Source organism: Entelurus aequoreus, linkage group LG14, assembly GCF_033978785.1.
Source record: "Entelurus aequoreus isolate RoL-2023_Sb linkage group LG14, RoL_Eaeq_v1.1, whole genome shotgun sequence".
Lineage (NCBI taxonomy): Eukaryota > Metazoa > Chordata > Actinopteri > Syngnathiformes > Syngnathidae > Entelurus > Entelurus aequoreus.
In genome coordinates this window covers 59,654,410-59,681,422 of record NC_084744.1, presented here as the reverse complement: position 1 = coordinate 59,681,422, position 27,013 = coordinate 59,654,410, and the positions used below count along the sequence as shown (strand labels likewise).

Sequence of the window (27,013 nt, the reverse complement as noted above, 5' to 3'; positions counted from 1 at the left end):
AGATCTAATCTGATGTACTCTCAGATTTACTGTAGATTGGTCAGATTAATCGATCGCAATTGGACTGTTCGATTTGTCTGAGAAGACGTTTTTCCCTTTTATCCAAGTAAGCTTCATCAGTTCATGCTCATAGACTTAGATTGGTCAAATCTAGTCTTGTGGTTGGTGCCAATACCTCAGTAGGCTTCATCAGTTCATGCTCATAGACTTAGATTGGTCAAATCTAGTCTTGTGGTTGGTGCCAATACCTCAGTAGGCTTCATCAGTTCATGCTCATAGACTTAGATTGGTCAGATTTGGTCAGAGTAGATCTGACCATCTAAGTCAAAGAAACATCTTCTAAGACAACCCGAACAGTACAATTGTGATCGATTGACTACCCTGAGACTTCAAAGACCCGGATGAAGGAGAACATCCACAGCCATCATCATGAGTTAAATCAGGTAGATCATCCATGCTGCATAACGCTCTTTGAGGTTGAACAGCACCGCGGGCTCATGGAGGAAGGTGAACATGTCTTCAATTTGATCCAACTTTGGCGGGTTCTGAGGGTGCACGTCACACTCCTTCACCGTCACCGTCTGTGGAACCAAAATGACAGATGAAATAGAGTAAATCCACTGAAGAAAACCAAGACCTGTGCAACTGTTAAAAAGTACCTTTCCAAATTCAGTTTCAGCCGTGACCTTGTCACCATCTCTACTGGTTATAGACGTAACATTCTTTCTTCATGTGGAATATACCAGTTTGAGCCTCCAAGCGCTCCTTATCTGACTTCCTCAAAAAAGGAGCAGCCGGCCCAAACTCTTTCATGGCAGCGTCACCCGTTTTTTAGTCTGTTTAGGATTCATAAATCCAAAGATATTAGAGTTTGCATACAAAACATTTAGCTTCCATATGGATGTGACGGAGTAAAAGGCAAAGGGTCAGTATCTTGTTATGTTAGTGAGTTGTGCTAATGGTCTTATTCTAAACCAGGTTTGTCCAAAACTACAGCCTGTGGGCCAAGTGCTGGCCACTGGCCTATTCAGTTTAATAAGAAATATGGCCTGCTGGGTGCCCACAACCTCATTTTAAATATCTGACAAAACAAATTTACCGCCAGCTTGCAGACAACCAGATTAATTGAGATTGATGACCATGGACCGCACTTTGAAGTGTGCACAGCACAGTAATTCTAGCCAACCTTTCCCACTCATGCTGCAAATAAACTAACACAAAAAGTCAACACACATTGTCACACATAACACAACCTGCTCACTGAGCTTTGTGGGTATTATAAAAAATAAAATGTTCACGCGCAACACATAATTCAAAATTAAACCCATTTAAATCCACTGCAATGCATGATGGGAAAAATGACAAACACTCTCCACACATGTTTAGCGCATTTTAGCTGCTGTATATATGTATGTGTGCGCATATATATATATATATATATATATATATATATATATATATATATATATATATATATATATATATATATATATATATATATATATATATACTAGCGTTCAAAAGTTTGGGTCACATGTAAATGTCCTTATTTTTGAAGGAAAAGCACTGTACTTTTCAATGAAGATAACTTTAAACTAGTCTTAACTTTACAGAAATACACTCTATACATTGCTAATGTGCTAAATGACTATTCTAGCTGCAAATGTCTGCTTTTTGGTGCAATATCTACATAGGTGTATAGAGGCCCATTTCCAGCAACTATCACTCCAGTGTTCTAATGGTACAATGTGTTTGCTCATTGGCTCAGAAGGCTAATTGATGATTAGAAAACCCTTGTGCAATCATGTTCACACATCTGAAAACACTTTAGCTCGTTACAGAAGCTACAAAACTGACCTTCCTTTGAGCAGATTGACTTTCTGGAGCATCACATTTGTGGGCTCAATTAAACGCTCAAAATGGCCAGAAAAAGAGAACTTTCATCTGAAACTCCACAGTCTATTCTTCTTCTTAGAAATGAAGGCTCAAACACTAAATTGTTTGGGTGACCCCAAACTTTTGAACGGTAGTGTATATATTTATCTTACTTCCGCTTTCGGACTGTATGCTTCAAACACAGACACGCCCCCTCCCCACACACACACACACACACACACCCACACACACACACACACACACACACACACACACACACACACACACACACACACACACACACACACACACACACACACACATACACACACACAGAGCGCACCTCTTCCTTGTTGCCTCTTCCGCAGCTCTCCAATAAAACACACTCAGATCCTCTCAGTTTCTAGCTGATACTACATAAAAAATAAGGTAAAATAACGCAGTAACGCATCATGTAGTAACGGTAACTGAGTTACTGAATATAAAAAATAATGCGTTAGACTACTAGTTACAGTAACGCGTTACTCCCAACACTGGTTATGAGTCATGAGTTAGTACATCCAGAGTCACAGATTAGTTCCAGATTTGAATGTTATCCCACTAACTTTAAACTCAAACCAAAACAATGTCTGCAATGGTTGTCCATGTATACATTTTTGGATGGATTGCACAGTTACAGTATCCTGCTTTGAAACAGTCACCATCAAAAAGGGAAATGGCCGCAGGGAATATTTGCAGAGCTCCTTTGAGACTGTTGTTGAGTGAGGGCTGAGGTCATGAGTGAGGGCTGAGGTCATGAGTGAGGGCTGAGGTCATGAGTGAGGGCTGAGGTCATGAGTGAGGGCTGAGGTCATGAGTGAGGGCTGAGGTCATGAGTGAGGGCTGAGGTCATGAGTGAGGGCTGAGGTCATGAGTGAGGGCTGAGGTCATGAGTGAGGGCTGAGGTCATGAGTGAGGGCTGAGGTCATGAGTGAGGGCTGAGGTCATGAGTGAGGGCTGAGGTCATGAGTGAGGGCTGAGGTCACGGCTCGCACAACTGTTGGTCCACTCGTGGTGTCGTCATGGCATTGTTTCCTTTCTTTTGGCCTTGATGACAAAGATAATCCTGTGACATTCTTGTCTGGATTGTTTCTTTGTTTTCAGCCCTCATGATGGATGAGGGACAGCAGGTGCGTTGCATTAAAACAAGAAAATGAATATACCTCATCAATTATGACCACCAGTGACTTATTTCCTCAATTTAATGCGTGTGATTGCTACCTCTGATTTTATTTTCTTAAATCTGTTGAAGTATTATGAAGCATCAACTATTTTAAAAAACATTACATTAAATCTGTGTCTATTAGGAATGGGTAACGAATCCAGTACTTTTTTTCCACCGACCGAACCCTGCTGGTCTAACCGGCCACCAATTCACGTACAATTATGCCCGCTTGCCGACTCAGCTACAATTAAGTTAAGTAAGGCTCCACTTTTCCAAAGTGCGCTAGCTTGATGCTAATAAACATTGGCTTTGCTATCGACATGCTACTTAATAGCACAACAATTTTACATGGGGATTTCAACACTAAGATGCTCGTTACAATACAATATAGTACATACAGTTTTAACACTTTTTAGAACGCAACAAAAGACCAAAAAGTAAAGACTGAACTCTGCACTACTGCCGCCTAATGTCTCGGATTTGAAACTGTAAATGAGACTCAGAAATATCGTAATAAAACAAGATACAACAACTGCAGAGGAGTTACCATAATCAGCTCATTTTTAAATGTTGCAATAAAAAACTTCAACAAACAAGTAAAAATGTTTTACATACACAAAAATAACCGAAAATTAGTACCGTTGAACACTGGGAATTGGTACCATATTGGTTCAAATGTGAATGGTACCCATCCCTATTGTCTATTCATTTCAGGTCGACGTATTCTCAGAGCATTAATCAATCGCAGTTAGACTGTTCAGTTTGTCTGAGAAGACGTTTCCACTCTCATCCAAGTAGTCTCCATGGAGGAACTGATGAACTTTACTTAGATGTGTAAAACAAACAAACTTCTAAAACAAACTCAACTGCGATTAATTACTGCCCTGACAATTAGATTAGATGGATCAACTAACCAGTCTGTGGACCAACTAACCAGTCTGTGGACCAACTAACCAGTGTATGGATCAACTAACCAGTCTGTAGACAAACTAACCAGTCTATGAACCAACTAACCAGTGTATGGACAAACTAACCAGTATATGGATCAACTAACCAGTCTATAGACCAACTAACAAGTCTGTGGATTAACTAACCAGTCTATGGGCGTCTCTTTGGTAAATGGAACCCTCCTTCTCCTCTGTAAACTAGTGTTATCAAACATGCAACCATAGTGGCCCAGGACTGAAGTTAGATTTGACATTGCTGAACTCCTTTTTACTCCCAGCTGTCTTATCTGTCTTCGTCTATGAGATCACACATTCCTGGCATGGATTCCCACCACAGTTGTTGTTATATTGTCCTTTCTCCAGCTCGTATTAATCTACTTGTTGAATTCATGTTCATATCTGCTTACTTTCTGCTGCTGAAGCCTCGTCCGCCACTCTTCCAGCGATAATAAACCTGAAGAAGTGCAGTTTCTTTGTGAAATGGAGGATCATTGACTTAGAGGAGATGGTGTATGAAGAGGGACAACTCTGAGGCAGCTCATTCTTCCTGTCGGCAGACTGAGCATTGAAAATAGGAGTCCACATCAGCTTGCTAACTAAACGTAGGCTGAATACTCTCTTGTTCAGGTCAGAATTACGATTCATTCAAAAATCTATTTTGATTGGCCCGAAGGCCTGATTTGGCCTTCGGGCCGCTAGTTCCCTGATGTCGATACTAAAATTAAATGCTGTAATTCAATCTTTACAATTGGTCTGTCCAATCAAAAAAGACCACACAGACATTTAATATTGAAAGACAACGCTTGACAGTTTTGTGTTGTAAGTGACTAAGCGTTTTGGGATTATAATTATTAATATTCATTAGCATTAACATTTTAGGATTTCTCATTTCTGTACATTAGATATTTTTACTCGTTTTTCTTACCTTTTTACTGACCAACAAAACTTGAGCTGTGGGCCGCAATTGGCCCCCGCGCCATACTTTGGACTCCTCTGGAATATAGCGCCAAATGTTTTTGGAAAAATGGGGTTTTAATTGGAGATCCTTGGATTATGGTTGATTATGAATTGAAAAAGCATATTTCACATGCTTTTGAATCCAAACTCTGGCTGGTGTCGTTCGTCACATTCAGGTGGAGCATGTATTTGTTGAAAACAAAAGAAAAATACACGTACATATTATTGCACTTCTGCTTTATTCTACAGGCACTCTGAAGACGGTTGGGAGAAACTCCAGACCATCCCAAAGTTCTTGCGTGGCTGTCTGTGAGTTTCACTCTTCATCCAACCCTTTCTGTAACGGAAAGTATCAGGACAGAAGACAAAGTGAGATGATTTAGTGACAGTTTATCTCTAAATTACTTTTGATTTTGTTACTTCCAAGATTAGTCTTGTCTTCAACAGTCTCCTTACAAAAACGTGGACAGTCCATAATTGTTGTGGTAGGTTTATTTTGACAATGAACCAGATAAAAACTAGGGTTAGGGTTTTTATGTATTTAATCTATATATGTATTATTATTATTTATTAATATTATTGTATTTATTTATAATATTATTTATTTATTATTTAAATATTGAATTGCTGTTCCATGAACAAGAATCATGGTGCGAAAGAGACCACTTTTGGCACAATAAACGTCCATAGTGAGTAGGGGACCAAATATCTATAGCTGCTCTATCGATCATCTCTGGGCATTCAATCGATCGCAACCGGACTGTTTGGTTGGTCTTAGAAGACGTTTGAGCTCTCATCCGAGGAGGCTTCATGGCTTCATGCTCATAGGTTTAGATTGGTCAGATCTACTCTGATCAATCTAAGTCTAAGAGTAGATCTGACCAATCTAAGTCTATGAGCATGAACTGATGAGCGCTCTTCTAAGACAAATTGATTGAATGCCCTGAGATGACACTCACCTGATGAATGACAACATTCACAGACAAAAGTCAAAAGGTGTTGAAGTATTGGTGTGTTCTTCAAAACTGTGCAACTATGTGACGCATGTGTTGTTCTGTCAATGTGTTACGTTATTCCTGGACACATGTTGGAGCGCTCTTTACCTTGGAGCCAACGTCGCGGCTTTTGGCGCGCATCTTGTTGACCTGAGATTCAGCAATGTCAGCTCTCTCTTCAGCCTCATCCAGCTCATGCTGGAGCTTACGGGTCTTGCTCAGGTGGGTGTTGGCTTGTTCCTCCTACAAGAGTCAACACAACCATACGTCAAAATGTTGCATTCAGTTCAGTGTGCATCCGCGGCGGCTGCTAGTCTTTCAAGTAGGGAGCGCTCATTGTTCAGCTACTCTCTTAACACGAGTACAGTCTCCAATGACACATGAACTTTATAAAGATGCTAGATTGTACAAAGAAAACGTCACTCAGAGGATTGTGCATTTTTTCATATCAACTCAAAGAACGGAATGAAACTTGCAAATTGCTCTGGCTCATTTTTGTGTCAAAGAGAGATTTAGCCTCAGACAGATCATTTAATCATCATGCGAAAGCTAAGCCTCCAGGTCAGCCGAGGCCACGCCCACTTTCCATACACTTCCAGAGACACTGAGCATCAAAGCTGAGCTTTTCATCCAATGACTGTCTAGCATAGCCGCAGTGGAGAAGAAACAGTAGCAGTTTTCAAAGAGTGGGACGTTGCACTTCAAAGGAAGCGCAGCTGCATGACAACAATACACACAAACTATATTTACACTTGCTAATTAACATAAACATCCTATACTTGCCCATAGTCTTGTATGACATAAGGGTTGATTCCTGGCCAGTGATGCATCAGGAATGGCATCTGGCGCAAAATCAAAGCCAAAACTACTCATACAATTGACTCGTTGTGGCGACCTCTTATGGAGAAAATACAGAAGTACACACACTAGTGGGGAACGTGAGCTGGGCTTACACCGTCATGAGACAGGTTAGTCTCTGACGAGGTGTTGTTGCAGTAGTAATCAATATATATATATATATATATATATATATATATATATATATATATATATATATATATATATATATATATATATATACACACACAGCTGTAATATTAAAGACAGGCATCAACAGGTATCTTATTCTCAACCTAGTACAATGATGGCCTCAAAAACATGAAATACTCAACAGCAGGGTGTGTCCAAAGTGTCTAAGTCTAGGGGGTGCCAATTGTGGACCTTGGCTTGTGTTTATAGATTTGTGGCACATTGTCAACAAAATCAAAGAGCAATAACTTAAAATGAGAACAATCTGAGATACAATGGACTGGGAAAAAGCTGAAATGTTGATCATATTAAGCACAATTATTAGTCTTTAAATGTACATAGCAATGCTCCATGGCTCATTATGCAAATTAGACAACAACGTCTTCTGCTGAGAACATTTGTGGCCCGTGGACAGATGTAATGGAGTACTACTCCTGTCCTAGACTTACAGCCTCTTCAGCAGATCTCTTGTATGCTTTGACTTTCAGCTGCAGCTTGTCAACCAGATCCTGGAGACGCACCACGTTCTTGCGGTCCTCCTCAGTCTGGAATTTCAAATAGTAGGTAAGACAAAAAAATCTCCTTTCTTGTAAAGAATATCATACAAACCAATGACTTAAGATCAGAACACGCATTACATTGATATTTGTCCAGTGTGTGGACACACCTGATATGTGAGCTCCTTGATGCGCCGCTCGTATTTACGCATTCCTTTAATTGCTTCACTGCTCTTCTTCTGCTCAGACTCCACCTCATTTTCAAGCTCTCTCACCTGAAAGTAAAGCGAGACTTGTAGTACGTGTTACGATAAACTCTTGAGACAGACCGACTGTGAAACTGGACAGAATGGTCCAATGATCGTCAGAGTCATAGTTAAGTTGGTTTCAAACATGCTTTACCAAGTCCCAGTAATTACAACTCATATGTTGCATTTTTTTTAAAAGGAAGGAAAAAATAGACAAAGAACATTTAACTAGAAAAGCACTAAGAGAGCAGAGACCCCCTTTAAAAAAAATCCTAAATCCAGACAGTGATCCGAATCACCCCCAAAATCTAATCAGCTGTTCCTTATTACGTTTTGGACTTTTCCTGAAAGTTGAATCAAAATAGCTTTATACATTTTTGAGCTAAGTTGTAAACTGACAAAAAGATAGACAAAAAAAATCTGGCAAGTACATAATAATAAGTCATAACTTATGTATGGAGGAATGCATGCTAACAGAACACCATTCTGCTTCCCATGTTTCTGAAAGCGTCTCATTGGGAGTCATTTTACACAAATGTACTCCACATATTCATACGTTTAGGTAGGGATGGCCAATAGGGACCAAAACTGATAGGGCGGTATTTTTAGTCCGAATGGTGGTATACGATATATACTGGTATTTAAAAAGTAAATAAAAAAACGTACAAAGTAATTAAGGTTGCCCAAGTGTTTTGCGACTAGATAACTAGTGTTGAGAGATTATTTGTGTTTTAAGTAGTAACGTAAGCCGTTACTATGTCAAAGTAATTTTGGTTCATTTTGTTCATTAACGTTAGGCTTTTAGCCTCGCGCTTGTGCGCGGGAATTGATGGAGCTTCAACTCGCTCACTGCGGTGAAAGCCACTGACGGTTCAGTTTAAAACTACTTTTCAGTCAGCCGCTACATTACAGTACCTTAGTCCGCACAGGCTATGGGGAGAGGCCCTTTTAAACCGAGGAGTAGCTAAACATTTGACACGCAGGAGCTATCGTTAGCTGCTGTGCTAAGTCGCTAACAGATGTTGACGTAAACAGATGAGATTCGTGACAAAGTCGCTACAAGGAGAGATATAGGTTCTCAAGCCAATTAGTGTATGTGTAAATAAAGCTGTAGTCACTCACCAATCACCAAATAAAACATTGCATCACTCAGGAGTCGAGAAGTAGGCACCGGCCCATACTTAAATAAAAAAAAGTTTGATGCGCTGCGTCATAATGCATCAGAGAAGCCTCCGTAAACACGCAATGGGCGGAGTTGAGCCAAAGACGATGTTATGTGCTTCGCCCATCAGGCGCAGAAAAGAGCAAACGGCCATAACATAAAGGCACAACAAAAGATACCGGAATGGGGGTATTGTTTCAAATATATACGGCTTTCTAGAATTTACCGATATTAACTGTAATATCTGTATACTGCCCGACTCTAGTTTTAAGGTTTTTAGTGTTGTGTGGAAGCCGAGCAGCTTTTCTCTTGTTCTATGGTATCAGGTAGCAGGTTGTATTTGAAAAGGTAGCGTGTCTCTGTTGCAGTATTTCCAATTCTAACATAAGAGGGTTAGTGTTAACCTAATTGCCTTCCTTCGCTGTGGAGAGTGCTTGGGGTGTGCTTTTATAGTTATTACCCATGTCCCCATACAATAATGTAGATATGGATCGGTAACACCAGTCTATTACTATTTGCGTTTGAGTCTTTTTTTTCTGCTGTTAAATAACAAATGTTAATACCACAGAAGACCATCCACCCATTTGTCGCTCTTGCTAGCAAATATTTTACTGGGTTCAAGAATTAACAAGCTCCAATGTATATCATTTGTGAGCGGGTGTTTTGTCCCCCGTATTTCACTCTCCTTCCACAATTCAAAAACATGCATGTTAGGTCAATTGGACTCTAGATTGGTGAATGGGTTTTGCGCTTCCTTTTTATATCAAAGTGTCTTAAAAATGTCACTCTGTTCAACCTTAATTGGTTGCGTACTTAGTGGTAACTTGGGTTCAGTATCTTGCAAAAGCTTTCACGTGGAAGCCGGTGATGGAACCTACAACCACTGTGTTCTTCTGCCCCTATATTGAACGTTTTACAATGTTGGGGATGTAGTTTTGATAATATTAAAAACTCTTACCCTGGCCTCGAGCTTCTGCACCTGCTTCTTGCCTCCCTTCATGGCAATTTGCTCGGCTTCATCCAGACGGTGCTGCAGGTCTTTGATGGTTTGCTCCATGTTCTTCTTCATACGCTCCAGGTGAGAACTGGTGTCCTGTTCCTTCTTCAGCTCCTCTGCCATCATGGCAGCATCAGTGATGGCCTTCTTGGCCTTCTCTTCAGCATTCCTGCACTCCTGGACTGCTTCTTCCACTTCAGTCTGAAGCTGAGAGGCATCATTCTCAAGCTTCTTCTTTTGGTTTATCAGACCGGTGTTCTAGATGTTTTTGAGACAAGAGAAAACTATTAAAGATGTGTTGGGGAAGAAAGTCACCTGATGTGTACGGAGCAGTGTCACCTGTGAGTGCAGTAGCTGCACCCTCTCGCTAACATCCAGCAACTCTTGCTCAGCAAGTTTGCGACTTCTCTCAGTTTGCTCAAGAGCAGCCCTCAGTTCTTCCAGCTCGGCCTGAATGAGGTTGTTACGTCTCTCCACAATGGCGATGTTCTCTTTGAGATCATCGTTGGCTCGAAGAGACTCATCCAGCTGAATTTGGCAATCCTTCACAGGATGACATCAACCGTAATATTGTTGTAATGCTTTAAAATGGTAAGAAAGTGTGATCTAACTTGCTTACCTTCAGGTGCGCATGAACAGATTTCAGTTGTTTCTGAGCTTCCGCTGCCTGTCTGTTGGCCTGACTTAGTTGAATCTCCATCTCATTGAGGTCTCCCTCCATCTTCTTCTTTAAACGAAGGGCCTCGTTCCTGCTTCGACACTCAGCTTCAAGGGAGCTCTGCAGGGTGTCAATAGTCCTCTGCAGGTTCCTCTTGCACTGCTCCATCTCCTCATCCTTCTCTGCTAGTTTCCGTTCAATTTCAGATTTAATCTGGTTGAACTCAAGCTGGGCTCTGAGAATCTTTCCCTCCTCGTGCTCCAAGGTAGCCTGGTAGGCACAAGGATATACTGTGATGGGTTGCACTTGACATTCTGCTGAAAGCAAAAAAAAAGCCCCTCACCTCAGCTTCCTCAAGAGCAGCCTGGATCTCACTCTTCTCCTGATCCAGTTGTTTTCTTAATTTCTCCAGCTCATGAATATTTTTTCCACTCTCGCCAAGTTGCTCAGTGAGGTCAGAAATTTCCTCTGCAGAACAAGATTCGCAAGTTAGCACAATTATCCCGGGAGAGTCAGCAACAGATCATACCTTGCAAGTTTTTGTTCTCTCTTTTCATGGTTTCCAAATGATCCAGACATTCTTCATAGGAGTTCTTCAACTTAAAGAGTTCGGTGCTCAGAGCTCTAGCTTCCTTCTGGGAGCCCTCCAACTCACATTGAGACTCCTCATATTTTTGTTTCCACTCAGACAAGACCTAGCGTTGATTAAAAGGCACAACAAGTGCACATGTGACGGATGATTAGAAACTAAGATTTGGTGATAATATCTTGCATCATTCAAAAGTATTTATATATTTCATCCACTTAATTTTCTCCGACTTTGTGTCTCGTCCGCATTTTGAATGAGGTATCCATGCCAATATGTTTTCCCTCTCAAGTGCTTGGCAGCCAACTATTAAGATACTTTTGATGTTCACACCTTGTCAAAGTTTCTTTGCTTCTTGTCCAGGGCAGCAGCAGCAGCATTTGACCTCTCCACATCCACCATGAGGTCTTCAATCTCATTCTGCAGTCTGTGTTTGGTCTTCTCCAGAGAGGAACATTTAGCATTCACTGCTTCCACGGCCTCCTCGGCATCCTGCAGACGCTGAGCCAGCTTCTTCCTTTAGAAAGCAACCATTCAAACCATCACTGTTCTTGTAATTAAGCTTTTGCAAAAACTTCAAATGTATTTAACTTTCCGCTGAGCCATCCAACAAACAAATTTTTTGTTGGTCTTACATTTTAGCTGCAACATAATACAAACAAAAAGCTTATTTGCCAAACTAGTGAATTGTCTCGGTTAGTCAAGGTGAATTGTCAAACTCTTACTTAGCCTCCTCCAGTTCTTCTGTCCTCTGGATGGCATCAGTTTCATACTTAGTTCTCCACTGAGCCACCTCAGAGTTGGCCTTGGACATGCCACGCTGCAGTTCAGCCTTGGCCTCCTGCTCCTCCTCATACTGCTCTCTGAGGAGGTCACAGTCGTGGCGAGAAGATTGCACAGCATGGGCCAGAGCACTCTTGGCCTGTCAAGAAAATGTATATGCTTTTCATATAATTGCAAGTACTGTTGTCACAATACGGTGTATTACTTTGGTCTCTTCCTCCAGTTGTCGTTTAAGGTCCTCAATTTGTTGAGTATAAGACATTTTTCCTCTAGTGAGTTGAGAAACTAGGGACTCTTTCTCCTCGAGTTGTCTTGAAAACTCACCTGGCAATTTGGCAGAATGTGACATGTGGTATTAATGTCACAACACAGAGTCAAATTGTTTTGTTTTTATTGAAGCCGCACGATACATACCATTTTCAGTTTGGAGCTTTGCTTTCTGCATGTTGAAGTCATTGATGCAGCGTTGAGCTTCTTCAAACTTGCTCTTGTATTCATTCATCTGGTCTTCCATAGTTCTGCATGTCTTCTCAAGATTTGTCTGCAGTGGGAAAGTATCTTTATACATCCACATGGTCTGTGTGCATTTGAGGATCCACATCAAGCAAAATAAATGAGTTCAACTAACCTTTGTTTTCACAACATGTTCCATGTTGGAAACAACGTCATCCAGTTCCAGCCGGAGTTCGCTCTTCTCCTTTTCCAGTTTCTGCTTGACTCTCTGCAGGTTGTCGATCTGCTCCCCCAGGTCAGCGACGCTGTCGGCTTGTTTCTTTCTCAGTGTGGCGGCGGTGGATTCATGCTGCAGAGTGGCCTCTTCAAGGTCTCTGCGCAGTTTCTGAAACTCGGCCTCCCTCTTCTTGTTCATCTCAATCTGGACAGATGTTGCTCCACCAGCCTCCTCCAGCCTCTCACTGATCTCCTCCAGCTCCCTGGCCAGGTCTGCTCTCTGCTTCTCCACCTTGGCCCGAGCAGCTCGCTCCGCCTCAAGCTCTTCCTCCAGCTCCTCAATGCGGGACTAGTCAGAAACGACGACTTAGCCACTGTTGAGTGTATTGCAGATTTGTTACCATGTGTTACCTGAAGCTCTTTCAATTTCTTTTGAAGCTGAATAGCAATTGCCTGCTCATCCTCTATCCTGCTATTTAGCTGATTTAGCTCAAAGTCTTTCCTGCGGTAGAAAAAGTAGGCGTTACAAAAATGTCATACTTAGTTTGTTCCTGGAAGGGAATCAGGATTATCATGTTTACTTTTTCAGATGCTCTTCAAGTTGTTGCTTGTCATTCTCCACATCCATTAGGCTCTCCTGGGTCATCTTTAAGTCTCCCTCTAGCTTTCTCTTAGCTCTCTCAAGATCCATACGAATCTTTTTCTCTTGCTCAAGAGACCCTTCAAGCTAAAATCGATTAAAAGGTTGAAATAAAACTTCAATTTGCAAGGTGTCTGGAGTAGTGACTTTTTACTGAAACATACATCATCCACTTGCTGCTCAAGTTTAGACTTGGCTTTGGTCAGAGTGTTGACTTTGTCTTCTTCACTCTGGAGGTCATCCAGTGTTTGTTGATGAGCTTCTTGTAAGGCTTTCTTCTCCTTTGTCAGCTTGGCAATGATTTCATCCAAAGCTGCCATTTCTTCCACCAGGTTCTTCACCTGGACATCATTGTGATAAAAGGTAAAGTGTAGCATGTTTCCTATTCAATGACTTTCTTTTAGGGTACCACAGTTATCAACAGTAGACATACCTTGTTCTCAGTGGCATGTTTCTCTTTCTCCACTTTAGCAAGTGTTAACTCCAAGTCATCTATATCCTTCTTTAGCTCCGAACACTCATCCTCTAGCTTCCTCTTCTTTGCAGTCAATTCAGCATTAATCTCCTCCTCGTCTTCCAGTCTTTCAGATAACTCCTTGGCCTTTGCTTCCATCTGGATCTTGTGTTTGATCAACCCCTCACATCTTTCCTCAGCATCAGCAAGATTGTCTTGCTCCTAATTTGCACAGGTTTAATATATGATAAAAATGAAGGACACATTAATTCCGAGATCATTACACTTACAGCCTGAACTTGTAGCTGCAGGTCATTCTTTTCCTGGAGAATAGAAACCATTTTCTCCTCTAGTTCCTTCCTGCGTGACTCTGACTTTGCAAAGGCGTCTTTCAACTTCACAAACTCTTCCTTCATGTTGGCCATCTCTTTTTCTGCTTCAGCAGACCTCAGAAGAGGTTTGATCTTGAAGTACAGCTTCATCCAAGGCCAATTCTTGACCCCCATGAAGGCACGAATGTTCCACTGGATTGCCAGCAATGCATCCCTGTCAAAGATCAACCATTGTTAAGCCAACTAGGTAAGAACACACAGAAATGCATGTTTGGCCTAATATATGTCATGTTGGCCTAATTGCTTGCTTGTACCTCCTTTCAACAATCTTCTGGAATTCCACCCTTGCCAGTAAGCCTCTTGATCTCGACTGGATTCCAGTGATAATGAGTGACAAACGGTCATCCCTCATCTCCTCAAGTGTCCCGAGGAGACCAGCCTTGAAGAACACCTTTAGAAAGATTGAAGATCCATGTTACAACTTTTGTAGTTCTACAAAAGAAATGACACATCTCAGGGAGTTCATACTAATAGTTATCAACAATCTTAATTGACTTCCTCGAAATGCATACATTTTGAGTCTGTATGATGATTGAGGCTCATCATCTTTATGACAGTGTAATTAAATATGTAGTATTTTTGCACCAACCCTAAAATAATAGGTACCTTATCAGTTGTGTTGTGTTTATATTTTTAGCTTCACTGCTAAGGGGGGAAGATCAAATACTCTTCTTTCAGTGGGTCTTTTAATTAGTTACCTTAGTGTGTCCAAACTTGTATTGATTGTGGTCAATATCCAAAGACCCAAGGAGTTTCTCAGCCCCCTTCTTACTGTCAATAAACTGACCCTCTGGTATAGCGGCAGGATTCAGGATGCGATATCTGGAAACGGTTGAAATATTTCTCTTGAATCCAAATATAGCAACTTCTGTGAGAAGAACAGCTACTGCAAAGTGATACCTTTGTTTAAAGTCTCCATAGAGGATCCTGTTGGGGAAGCCCTTCCTGCAGATTCTGATGCCTTCCAGCACACCGTTACAGCGCAGCTGGTGCATCACCAGAGGGTTCTCCATGGCTCCAGGGGTCTTGGTCTCATTGGGGATGATGCAGCGTACAAAGTGGGGGTGAGTGGACCTCAGGTTGGTCATCAGCTTGTTTAGATTCTCCTGTAAAGGTGGTGAGGAAACGTGTTCAACAAGGTTTATGGCTGATTCCATAGGAAATGCATTGTAATCATTTAATTCCATATTGCAGGGTAATTTAAAGACCCGATCAAGTTTATGTACTGACCCTGTGCAATGCTGACACAGTCTGGAAGGATGAACCCTTTTTCTTGGTTCCTCCTTTTGCTTTCCCACCTTCACCAGCTAAACACATGTGGTGTTGAGTATACAAAAGAAAACGAAACAAAAACAGCAGAAATGGCTTCCCTCACTGGGAGCATGAAGGTAATGCTTACCTGTTTCAGCTCCAGCATAGTTTGCAAAGAGTACAGACAGCAGCTTGAGGTTGGACTTCTGGTAGAGTCCAACAACAGTCTCATTGAGAGGATCTTTGTTCTTCACCAGCCAGTTGTTGATGTTGTAGTCCACAGTTCCAGCGTAGTGCATCAGAGCAAAATGGGCCTCAGGTTTCCCTTTCACGATTCTTGGCTTCTGGAAGTTGCTGGACTTCCCCAGGTGGTTGTCATAAAGCTTAGCTTTAAAGGTGGTATCACTGGCTTTGGGGAACATGCACTCCTCTTCAAGGATGGACATGATACCCATGGGCTGAGGACACCAACGTTTGAGTCATTCAAATTCTATGATAAATCAATGTTAGCTTCTCATTAGCAAGTCTTACCTTTTCAATCAGGTCAATACACGCCTGCAAGTCCATACCAAAATCAATGAAAGTCCATTCAATGCCCTCTTTCTTGTACTCTTCCTGCTCCAGCACAAACATGTGATGGTTGAAGAACTGTTGCAGTTTTTCATTGGTGAAGTTGATGCACAGCTGCTCGAAGGTGTTGAACTGCAATGAAAAGCAGAGATTGCCTCAATTTTTGCATTCAACAAAAGGTTTGGCCCATGAATTATAGCTAGAGCTCACTTCAAAAATCTCAAATCCAGCAATATCCAGAACACCAATGAAGTACTGGCGAGGCTGCCTCGTGTCCAGAGATTGATTAATACGGATTACCATCCACAGAAACATCTTCTCATACACTGCCTTAGACGAAGCACCAACTGCATAGGAGACCTGAAAAACAACAACATTTTCTCAATTCCCTTTCTGGCTTCATATGTGCTTGTACAGTTTTTGGCTCTGGCGATTTTGTTGTATTTATAATGGGCAGCAAATTCTGCAGTCCTCAATGGTATGTCCACAATGACTTTGTTTCACTGCACCTTATGTAGACACACACAGGTGGTAGCTCGTCAGGTTAGTGCGCAACAAGGATCGCTAAGTGTTGCAAAGTTACCCGTATCGCAAAGTGGAAAGCACACAACTAACCAGTTGAGGTATAATTTACCTGCTGGACATTTTGTCCCTTGGTGACCCACTCATTTCCCACTTTAACCCGAGGATGGCAGAGACCTTTGATGAGGTCCGCAGAGTTCAGGCCCATCAGGTAAGCAACTTTGTCTGCAACTGAAAAAAAAGATTGTATTAGATTGGCTTTGTTTCTTTTTTGGACATGAAGTTGTTCTGACCTTCAGTGCCATCCGCCTCGGCTTGTTCCTCACGCTGCTTGTTCTTGAACTTCATGTTACCGTAGTGCATGATGGCACCTGTCAGCTTGTAAATGCCATTCTTCTCCTCTTGGGTGAAGCCCAGCACATCAAAGGCGTCCTAAGTTTGACATAGACAACATTTGCGGTCTGTCACCAACATCCGGATGATGATATACCTTAAGTAACAACATCCGGATGATGATATACTTGAAGTAACAACATCCGGATGATGATATACTTGAAGTAACAACATCCGGATGATGATATACTTGAAGTAACAACATCCGGATGATGATATACTTGAAGTAACAACATCCGGATGATGATATACCTTAAGTAACAACATCCGGATGATGATATACTTGAAGTAACAACATCCGGATGATGATATACTTGAAGTAACAACATCCGGATGATGATATACTTGAAGTAACAACATCCGGATGATGATATACTTGAAGTAACAACATCCGGATGATGATATACTTGAAGTAACAACATCCGGATGATGATATACTTGAAGTAACAACATCCGGATGATGATCACCTTGAAGTAACAACATCCGGATGATGATATACCTTAAGTAACAACATCCGGATGATGATATACTTGAAGTAACAACATCCGGATGATGATATACTTGAAGTAACAACATCCGGATGATGATATACTTGAAGTAACAACATCCGGATGATGATATACCTTAAGTAACAACATCCGGATGATGATATACTTGAAGTAACAACATCCGGATGATGATATACTTGAAGTAACAACATCCGGATGATGATATACTTGAAGTAACAACATCCGGATGATGATATACTTGAAGTAACAACATCCGTTTGATGATATACTTGAAGTAACAACATCCGGATGATGATATACCTTAAGTAACAACATCCGGATGATGATATACTTGAAGTAACAACATCCGGATGATGATATACTTGAAGTAACAACATCCGGATGATGATATACTTGAAGTAACAACATCCGGATGATGATATACTTGAAGTAACAACATCCGGATGATGATATACTTGAAGTAACAACATCCGGATGATGATATACTTGAAGTAACAACATCCGGATGATGATATACTTGAAGTAACAACATCCGGATGATGATATACCTTAAGTAACAACATCCGGATGATGATATACTTGAAGTAACAACATCCGGATGATGATATACTTGAAGTAACAACATCCGGATGATGATATACCTGAAGTAACAACATCCGGATGATGATATACTTGAAGTAACAACATCCGGATGATGATATACTTGAAGTAACAACATCCGGATGATGATATACTTGAAGTAACAACATCCGGATGATGATATACTTGAAGTAACAACATCCGGATGATGATATACTTGAAGTAACAACATCCGGATGATGATATACTTGAAGTAACAACATCCGGATGATGATATACTTGAAGTAACAACATCCGGATGATGATATACTTGAAGTAACAACATCCGGATGATGATATACTTGAAGTAACAACATCCGGATGATGATATACTTGAAGTAACAACATCCGGATGATGATATACCTTAAGTAACAACATCCGGATGATGATATACTTGAAGTAACAACATCCGGATGATGATATACCTGAAGTAACAACATCCGGATGATGATATACTTGAAGTAACAACATCCGGATGATGATATACTTGAAGTAACAACATCCGGATGATGATATACCTTAAGTAACAACATCCGGATGATGATATACTTGAAGTAACAACATCCGGATGATGATATACTTGAAGTAACAACATCCGGATGATGATATACTTGAAGTAACATGTGGAATCAATAGGCTTGTATTCACCCTTTGGGCCATGTTTAACGTATGGTAAGACATCTCTAACATCCTTGTTGACGGGACTAACTGAGCACATTCTCTCATATTACAACATTTGAGTTGAATGGGTAATTTGCAACATTTACGCGACTGCCTCAAGGAAGCTAACTTTCCCAACATTTGTGTATTATACTGTGATGGCTTTTAGCACAGACTTACGTAAACCTTAGTTTCTTAACCATAGGGCCGTTGTTGGGCCATGAGCGACCTCTAGTGGGCTATCAAAAAATATCTATTTCTCAGCCGTGGTCCGTATGGGCCGTAGCGGTAGTCGCTCGTAATACACTTTTGTCAGTTATGACATTATCAAACAAACAGAAGAAGTCTGGCACTAAAGTCATGGAGAAGTTTCTTAAGGCGCAAAAAGTATGACTAAAGTGGTAAAGCTGTATTCTCATTTGCTCTTCAATTGTACTATTTAAGAAAGATACATTTTTGGTATTCATTATTATTTTAGAGGGACAGGCGGTAATATTAGGACAAATTGATATTTAGGATGTATTTATTTTAGCATTGTGTAAATGTACATTGTGTAATTTGTATTTTCATCAGTTTTTATGAGTCCTTTCTTCTGCACTATATTTGATTAGTATTATTTTTGTAATCAGCCTGACCTAAGCCTTGATAATAATCTTTGTGACTAACACATGCTTTCATATCTTTTGACAAGGTTGTAAACTGTAAGTAGGTTGAATAAAATGATTGAATACGATTAAAATCATGAGTAAGCTGACTAATTCAGTGTTAATATTTGCAGGGCCTCTGTACTGGAAAAGTTGGTCAACAACCCCTGACGTAAACTACCCCCCACGTAACACTAAGCTATCGCTATCACTAGCTGACGACATGTTAGCTTTGTGTGTCGTCAGCTAGAAATAGCGATAGCTACTTGAGAAGGACAAAATATTAGAAACATGATGCGATGCTTTCTACCCACTGCCAACTACCACCACAAAAAAAATCCATACTGTTAAACAAATAGTGCTCCTTGGTTTAAAAAATGCTTTTTTTAATACCAGTCCTACAGTAAATGAGATTCACAGATCAGGGGTCTCCAAAATTTTTGACTTGGGGGCCGCATTGGGCTAAATAAATTTGGTTGAGGGCCAAAAGCCGACTGCATGTAAAGTAACAATATATATACTGTATGTGAGTGTACATATTGTAATAATGTAATGGATTTATAAATAATAATGATTATAAGTGGCTATTAAAAGTATGTGAAAGTTTGGCTCCTACATTGTTTACTTCCGTGACGACCTCCCTAAAGTTTTGTAATCAATCAGAAATATCAAGCATCTAAAATGGGCCAAACATGGATAAGTGTGGAGAGAATGTTTTGCATGTTTCCCATCATGCATTGTAATGCATTTTATGGACATTTTTTATGATGTCCATAAAGTTGTGTTGACATTTTGTGTTGGTTGGATTTTTGTTTTTGCACCATGATTAGGGAAGGTTGTTTGCATTAGGTCATACATTCTGCGCATTCTTCTAATCAGAACAGAATTAACGGTCATTGACTTGAATTACTCACGGTGTCCACTAGTTGACGACATTATAGCAGTATCAAAATTGTCAGACTATTAAAACGAATGCAATCTCCAAGTGGGTAAGATTCCTGACGTCTCGTTTGGACACCCCTGTAATAGCTAGTTCAAGTGTACCTAATGTTGTGGCAGGTCAATGTACAGTATTCAGCATGTTTAACAGTTGGAGGATGACCGTTGTGGTTGTATTTCTAGTTTACTTGTGAGGGTTTTGTTCAACCCCATCAGTCCTGCCACGCAACGAGCCATCTTGTCCACGACGTCAAAGTTTCAGTCGGACTTTTAAAGCACACCAAAACTCACATCCAACAATTCCTACTCACGTCAGTGGCCATGAGCTCATCGGCGTCATTAATGGAGGCCACCGTGGTTTCTCCTTGGGAGATGAACGCGTAGTCGTAGGGGTTGTTGCTGATGAGCAGCATCTCTAAAAAGCAGAGTGACTTGTTGTTGTTTGTGGTATACACCATAAGCGGTGTTCGATTTACCTAGAAGCTCAGGTTTCTTCTGTGACAGAATCTGATAGAAAATGTGATAGTCTCTCTCGGCCTTGAGCTGAAAGGTGACACGGGACTTCTCCAGCAAATCTTTAATACAAAACCAGTTGGTGGTCAAATCCAAGAATAACAGCTCACATCCATAGAATGTTACCCACATGTCTCGATATCGGCCGATGCCAGTTTCCCACTGGCAGCAAAGTGGATTCGGATGAATTTTCCCTGCCGATTTCCAACACATTTAAGTCATTATCAATTGTAACAGACAAATTCCCTCCAAAGTCAAACTTACAAATCTGGAAGAGTTGTCATTTCTGATGGTCTTGGCATTACCAAAGGCCTCCAGAGCAGGGTTAGCCTGGATGATTTGGTCCTCCAGAGTCCCCTGAAAGTACAACAGTGTTAGCTAAGTCTTTGATCAATCGGACCAATGCCTGGTTTCAAATTCGGGCTATGAACCTTTTTCTCAGTGCCTGTGTCTTTCTTTCCGCCGCTTGCTGCAATGCTGGCAAAATACTGGATGACTCTCTTGGTGTTAACAGTCTTCCCAGCACCAGATTCTCCACTACGGACACAAGACCAGGTGCTCACATTCAATAAGAAGTCAGGTCCAGGTCCTTGTGTTCTCAGGGCATTTGATCAAGCACAACTAAACTGTCTTGAAGGACGTTTCGCATAACGAGGGGAAATTACATTTTAACGACTGTCGTTGGCATTGAGAGAAGGGTCGCTCTCTTGCATCTCCACAGTTGTTGTTTTCACTGCAATAGGGCGGAAGCGTCCTTGACCAGGCACACCCTCCTTTGTGTTGGAGAATAACTACCGTAAATTCCAGACTATAAGCTGCTACTTTATTTTTCTTTTGGACACCCGGTAATAGATAGTTGGAGTGTACTAAAGTTGAACATGGCTTGTAAAACGCTGCTGCTAGTTTGTGGCTTTTCCTTCGCTGGCCGCCATAATGCAAATAGTTTTCATCAAAATGCCGCTAAGACAATAAAATGCTGTGTTTATTGTTTGTGCCTTGGCGCCATCTTTTGGACGAGTTCCCTCACCGCATGTGCTGTGGTGTGAATGCCTACAAGTGTTTCCTGCTGTTTAAAGCCTTAAACCGGAAGCACAAGTGCTGTTTAAAGCCTTAAACCGGAAGCACAAGTGCTGTTTAAAGCCTTAAACCGGAAGCACAAGTGCCGCTCTGTCCTCTAATCGTCCATAGCGTTTCTACTCGTATGGATTCTTCATTCATCACTCCAAGTACTCACTGTGGTCCCTTCCAAGGTTTCTCATTGTCATCCTATTGGGTTGAGATTTTCTTGCCCTGATGTGGGATCTGAGCCAAGGATGTCGTTGTGGCTTGTGCAGCCCTTTGAGACACTCGTGATTTATGGCTATATAAGTCAACTTTGATTGATTGATGATTGATATAACTAAAACAATTGTTACGTACTGAACGGTCCCATGTGTGATGTCTGGAAGAGTGTTTTTATGCATATTTGTTCGTGCTAGGACATTAGCTACTATGTGACTGTGTTAGTAAAAACACCCTACATAAAATTACATTCTTTTTGAATTGTTTCAGTTTCACAAATTCCTCAGTAAATTCACCAAAACATCACAGTGGAGTTATTGAAGTCTGTTTAGCTGATTGGAGAGCTAGCTTGCGCAGCTAGTGGGACCATGACCATGACTTCTGTTTTGTTTGAGCATCCGTTTTACTGCCGTGTTACAGACACTGTCTGGAAACAATTAAAGTTAAAAAGTTAAAGTAGCAATGATTGTCACACACACACTAGGTGAGGTGAGATCATCCTCTGCATTTGACCCATCACCCTTGATCACCCCCTGGGAGGTGAAGGGAGCAGTGAGCAGCAGCGGTGGCTGCGCCCAGGAATTATTTTGGTGATTTAACCCCCAATTGCAACCCTTGATGCTGAGTGCCAAGCAGGGAGGTAATGGCTCCCATTGTTACAGTCTTTGGTATGACTCGGCCGGGCTTTGAACTCACGACCTACACAAGGCCACCGAGTAGGTTATGTAAAGGTATGTAAATAAACATTTAGGAAATACTTTTGTGTAAATGACTGATTTCACAACGTACTAATCTGCGGCTTAGAGTCCGGTGCGGCTAATATATGGGGGGGGGGGGTTCTTCTAAAATTGAATATAAACCAGAGTCCGCAAAACACGGTAGTTGGGGTTTTGGCACCAGCTGACAAAGCGAACAGTCCAGTTACGATGGATTGCCGTGAGGAAGCTTGTTGATTTATGGAAAGCATGAAGTAAACAAGTCATTCCAGTGTCACGTAAAACATTCCACTAGCAACAAGAAGCAAAGATGGACTCACGTGATGAGGATGGACTGATTCTCTCTGTCTGAGGAGGAAAGGCAAGGAGCACTTTAGATGACCTTAACTTTGCTATTTCCTGATGAAGTTTGGCATTACCAGTTAGCATGTACTGGTAGGCGTTGTCAGAGATGGAGAAGATGTGAGGAGGAGCTTCACTCCTCTTCTTTCCTCTGTAGGCAACAACCACCTCCTGGTTGTAGACTGGCAGACCCTTGTAGGGGTTGATGGTGACACAGAACAGCCCAGAGTACGTCTGCCAAAGACAAAAAAGGAGGATTGGCAGTTAGAATGGGCACGTTTCCATAAAAAGGAGGCCGCTATGATTAGGGAAGGTTGTTTGCATTGGGTCATATAAGTACTCCCGACTCACGTAGATCATCCATGCTGCATAACGCTCTTTGAGGTTGAACAGCACCGCGGGCTCATGGAGGAAGGTGAACATGGCCATGTCTTCAATTTTATCAAACTTTGGCGGGTTCTGAGGGTGCACGTCACACTCCTTCACCGTCACCGTCTGTGAACCAAACATTGAGCCGTCTTTGAGTACCACAAGTTATACGTCACCTGAAAATATGTGCAAGTTCAAATATCCGCTTAGCTAACTTGGACAAACACAAATCGAAACATATGAAAGTTGAATTATTATAACCATGAATTTTGGACTATAATCCGCTACTTTTTTCCTAGGATTTGAACCCTGCGGCTTATAAACGGTGCGGCTAATTTATAGATTTTTCTTCGCTAACACCCAGAATGTTTTGTGTTTAATAGCTTCAATAAACATTAGCAGAAACACTGAAATGGTGTTATTATTTGTGCTATGGCGCCATCTTTTGGAGGAGTTTGCTCACTGCAGGTGTTGCGGGTTGAAAATGTACTTCTTGTTTAAATGCCTTGAAGCGGAAGTAAAAGCGTCCATAGTGTTTCATTCATCACTCCAAGGAACTGGTGCGGCCCCTGAGCTACAAGGACTTTGACACCCCTCCTCTACATCAACAATGTGATTGTTTGATCGGCTTGACAGGACAGATTTTATTCATTTTAATTTGTTTCAGTCGATTTAGAATCGTTACAAATAAGATTGGCGATTCATTCGAAAATTTAAAAAAATTGACACCCCTAATATTCAATATTTTTGGCCACCTTACACACAGTTTGAACAGTAACAATGTGTTTAAATATTAAGTGATTCTTTGGAGTTTGAGAATCACTGGCATAAGCCATTAATAAAATTCTGCCTGTTTTTGTTTACTAAAGGGTAGGGATGACGTTCGAAACCGGTTCTCCCGGTTGTTCGATAAGAAAAGAACCGATTCCATGGACTCAAATCCCTTTTTGAGAACCGGTTCCCGTTATCGAGGCCACTATAGTAAAGAAAAAGAGTTGGTTCTTTATTCGAATCCCTGGGAACAAATCCCTTCCCACAGGAAATGCCCTGTGGGACCTGCAATGTTATGCCCATTTGATTGAAGACTCTTACTGACACCTTGTGGTGATATGAAAATACTACGCGTCATTAGTTTGGGCACTTCCGGGTTGGCGACGTCTGTTCAGTTCATGAGACAATTGAGAAGTAGACAAGTTGTGTTAGCTCTTACAAGCCTTGGAATATATAAGTCTGTAAGTAAACTGTTTAACTTGTTTATGTAACTCAATATTAAGGTGGAAAGTGGTTACATTTGATACTAAGATGTTTATTGAAAAACGATTTTTGTGCACTGTTTCAATGGATGTTGTTATCACCAGGAAAGATGAGGTCACCTACCTAGGTTCCATTCTAGAGGCTAACCTTTCCTGTGATAAAATGGCAACCAAGGTCATCAAAAAGGTCAACCAACCAACGAGATTTCTCTACAGAATTTCCTCTCTGGTCAACAAAAGCACCTTGAGGATTCTGGCGGGAACTCTCGTTCAACCCTTTTTCCATTACGCATGCACCTCCTGGTACCCGAGCACCTCCAAAACCCTCAAATCTAAACTCCAAACATCTCAGAACAAGCTAGTCAGGTTACTTCTAGACCTCCACCCCAGATCCCACCTCACTCCTACCCACTTCTCTAAAGTGGGCTGGCTCAAGGTGGAGGACAGAGTTAAACAACTTGCACTGAGCCTAGTCTATAAAATCTGCTACACCTCCCTGATACCGAAGTACATGTCAAACTACTTCCTTAACGTAAATGACCGCCATAACCACAACACCAGGGGGAGCTCCACTAACCACGTTAAACCCAAATTCCCAACTAACAAAGGTCTTAACTCATTCTCTTTCTATGCCACATCAATGTGGAATGCACTCCCAACAGGTATAAAAGAAAGGGCATCTCTATCCTCCTTCAAAACCGCAATAAAAGTTCACCTCCAGGCAGCTACAACCCTAAACTAACACCCTCCCCGGATTGATAATAATCAAATGTAAACAATCAAATGCAGATACTTTTTCTTTTTCTTATGCCTTCTGATCTCTCCCTCTCTCTCTCTCTCTCTCTCTCTCTCTCTCTCTCTCTCTCTCTCTCTCTCTCTTTCTCTCTATGTCCACTACTTGATGTCCATATCCCCCCCCTCCATTCCCCCCCTCCACACCCCTGATTGTAAATAATGTAAATAATTCATTGTGATTATCTTGTGTGATGACTGTATTATGATGATAGTATATATGATAGTATATATCTGTATCATGAATCAATTTAAGTGGACCCCGACTTAAACAAGATGAAAAACTTATTGGGGTGTTACCATTTAGTGGTCAATTGTACGGAATATGTACTTCACTGTGCAACCTACTAATAAAAGTCTCAATCAATCAATGTTTTGAGGACTTAAAATGGCTGCCAGTCGTGTATTTCCACCATCGAAATAGTTTGAACACTCAGAAGTATTTGTTTGATGATAGTACTGTATATTTGTGTGAAGCTAATATTTATATATTGTGTATTGAATTTCAGTATGTTAATTGAATCACATAGCTTATACATTTGTCATTGTGTGTATTTCAGTTAAAAAAAAGAAGAAAACAACAGTCCAGTGCAAGACAAAAGTAAAGATAGGAAAAGACAAAGCAAGATCAACAACCATAAAGAGCCTAAATGGATTCATCTGCTTTGGAACTTTATTAGACATCTTGGATTGTTTGTTAGCTGTCTGCCTGTGTGTGTAGTTAGTATGTTCCAATAGCAGCAGAAGTGCACTTTTTGGAGAGCTGTATTATTTTCAGTTTTGTGCCCAAGGGACTGATTTTATTTAACACTATATTATTATTTATACACTTATAGTGATCACAGAGACAGCTTGTTTTTGTGTTACTGTATATATTTGTTTTCCTGAAAAATCCCACTTAATATACTTTGGGTAACAACAGTCAATTTTTTTTATTTTTTTTTAGGGGGGTAACAGTCAATTTTTATTTATTTTATTTTATTTTTTTCTTATAAAATAAAAGTGAGCTTTTGTTAAACCAAATATTGTGTTTTTTTTCCACATACAACAACCTATCTGGATTCGATAAGAGAATCGATAAGGAATCGGTTTGATAAGAGGATTCGATAATGGGCTCGAACTGGATAATTTCTTATCAAACATCATCCCTACTAAAGGGGTTCCGAGCCTGAGGAGTACCAAACCACTGACCTTGCCCTTCTGAGTCTGGGCGGTGATCTTGTCCCCCTCACGGCTGGTGATGGACGCCTTCACGTACTCCTCTACGGTGTCGGGAACGAAGCATTCCTTCTTCATGTCGAAGATACGCGTCTGAGCTTCCAGACGCTCCCGGTCTGATTTCCTCAGGTACGGGGCCGCCGCCCCGAACTCCCTCATGGCCGCGTCGCCCATTTTCTAAGCTGGCCTGGACGAATGGACACGTGTTGAGCGTACACCCGACAACCTCACAATTCTCACGTGGCACTGGAATACCTTGCTGGTCCGTACGGAGGAGACTGAGGTGTTCCGGTCCTGCCGAGGGGTGCTTTACCTTGAGAGAGAACGC

At 41.1% G+C, this 27,013-nt stretch overlaps 1 protein-coding gene and 1 long non-coding RNA gene across 8 annotated transcripts in view; one reads left to right on the top strand and one right to left on the bottom strand.

Moving 5' to 3' along the window:
- Nucleotides 1-26,436, top strand: part of LOC133665147 (uncharacterized) — a 35,003-nt gene extending 8,567 nt beyond the window's left edge. For 4 of the 7 annotated variants that reach the window (XR_009828694.1, XR_009828695.1, XR_009828693.1 and 1 more), the window contains exons 3-5: nt 5,233-5,352; nt 7,496-7,571; nt 26,028-26,436. This is a non-coding gene — a long non-coding RNA (uncharacterized LOC133665147). Of the gene's footprint in view, nt 1-4,448; nt 4,654-5,232; nt 5,353-7,495; nt 7,572-26,027 lie in introns of all 7 variants that reach the window. The other 3 variants (XR_009828697.1, XR_009828699.1, XR_009828698.1) reach the window with 2 other exon arrangements.
- On the bottom strand, nt 443-27,013 carry LOC133665143 (myosin-7). The gene is made up of 40 exons (XM_062070365.1): nt 26,941-27,013; nt 26,659-26,872; nt 23,405-23,548; nt 23,131-23,287; nt 23,032-23,059; nt 21,146-21,251; nt 20,979-21,071; nt 20,845-20,908; nt 20,678-20,776; nt 20,513-20,616; nt 16,730-16,868; nt 16,549-16,667; nt 16,125-16,274; nt 15,876-16,046; nt 15,493-15,802; nt 15,324-15,400; nt 14,994-15,199; nt 14,792-14,915; nt 14,348-14,484; nt 13,992-14,247; nt 13,681-13,923; nt 13,412-13,588; nt 13,189-13,334; nt 13,019-13,109; nt 12,567-12,956; nt 12,353-12,479; nt 12,144-12,262; nt 11,881-12,077; nt 11,489-11,672; nt 11,099-11,264; nt 10,913-11,037; nt 10,531-10,839; nt 10,251-10,454; nt 9,873-10,169; nt 7,675-7,779; nt 7,457-7,552; nt 6,087-6,221; nt 5,203-5,320; nt 660-836; nt 443-581 (listed from the first exon to the last, which is right to left on the bottom strand). The coding sequence occupies exons 2-38, from the start codon at nt 26,857-26,859 to the stop codon at nt 5,300-5,302; spliced, it is 5,817 nt and encodes a 1,938-aa protein (XP_061926349.1). The 5' UTR covers nt 26,860-26,872; nt 26,941-27,013; the 3' UTR covers nt 443-581; nt 660-836; nt 5,203-5,299.

Coding starts and splice junctions, on each gene's coding strand:
- LOC133665143 (XM_062070365.1), bottom strand. CDS start 26,859: ATGGGCGACGCGGCCATGAGGGAGTTCGGGGCGGCGGCCCCGTACCTG. Junction 20,777..20,844: donor ATCGGCCGATATCGAGACAT/GTGGGTAACATT, acceptor TTTGTATTAAAG/ATTTGCTGGAGAAGTCCCGT. Junction 14,916..14,993: donor TATGGAGACTTTAAACAAAG/GTATCACTTTGC, acceptor AACCGTTTCCAG/ATATCGCATCCTGAATCCTG.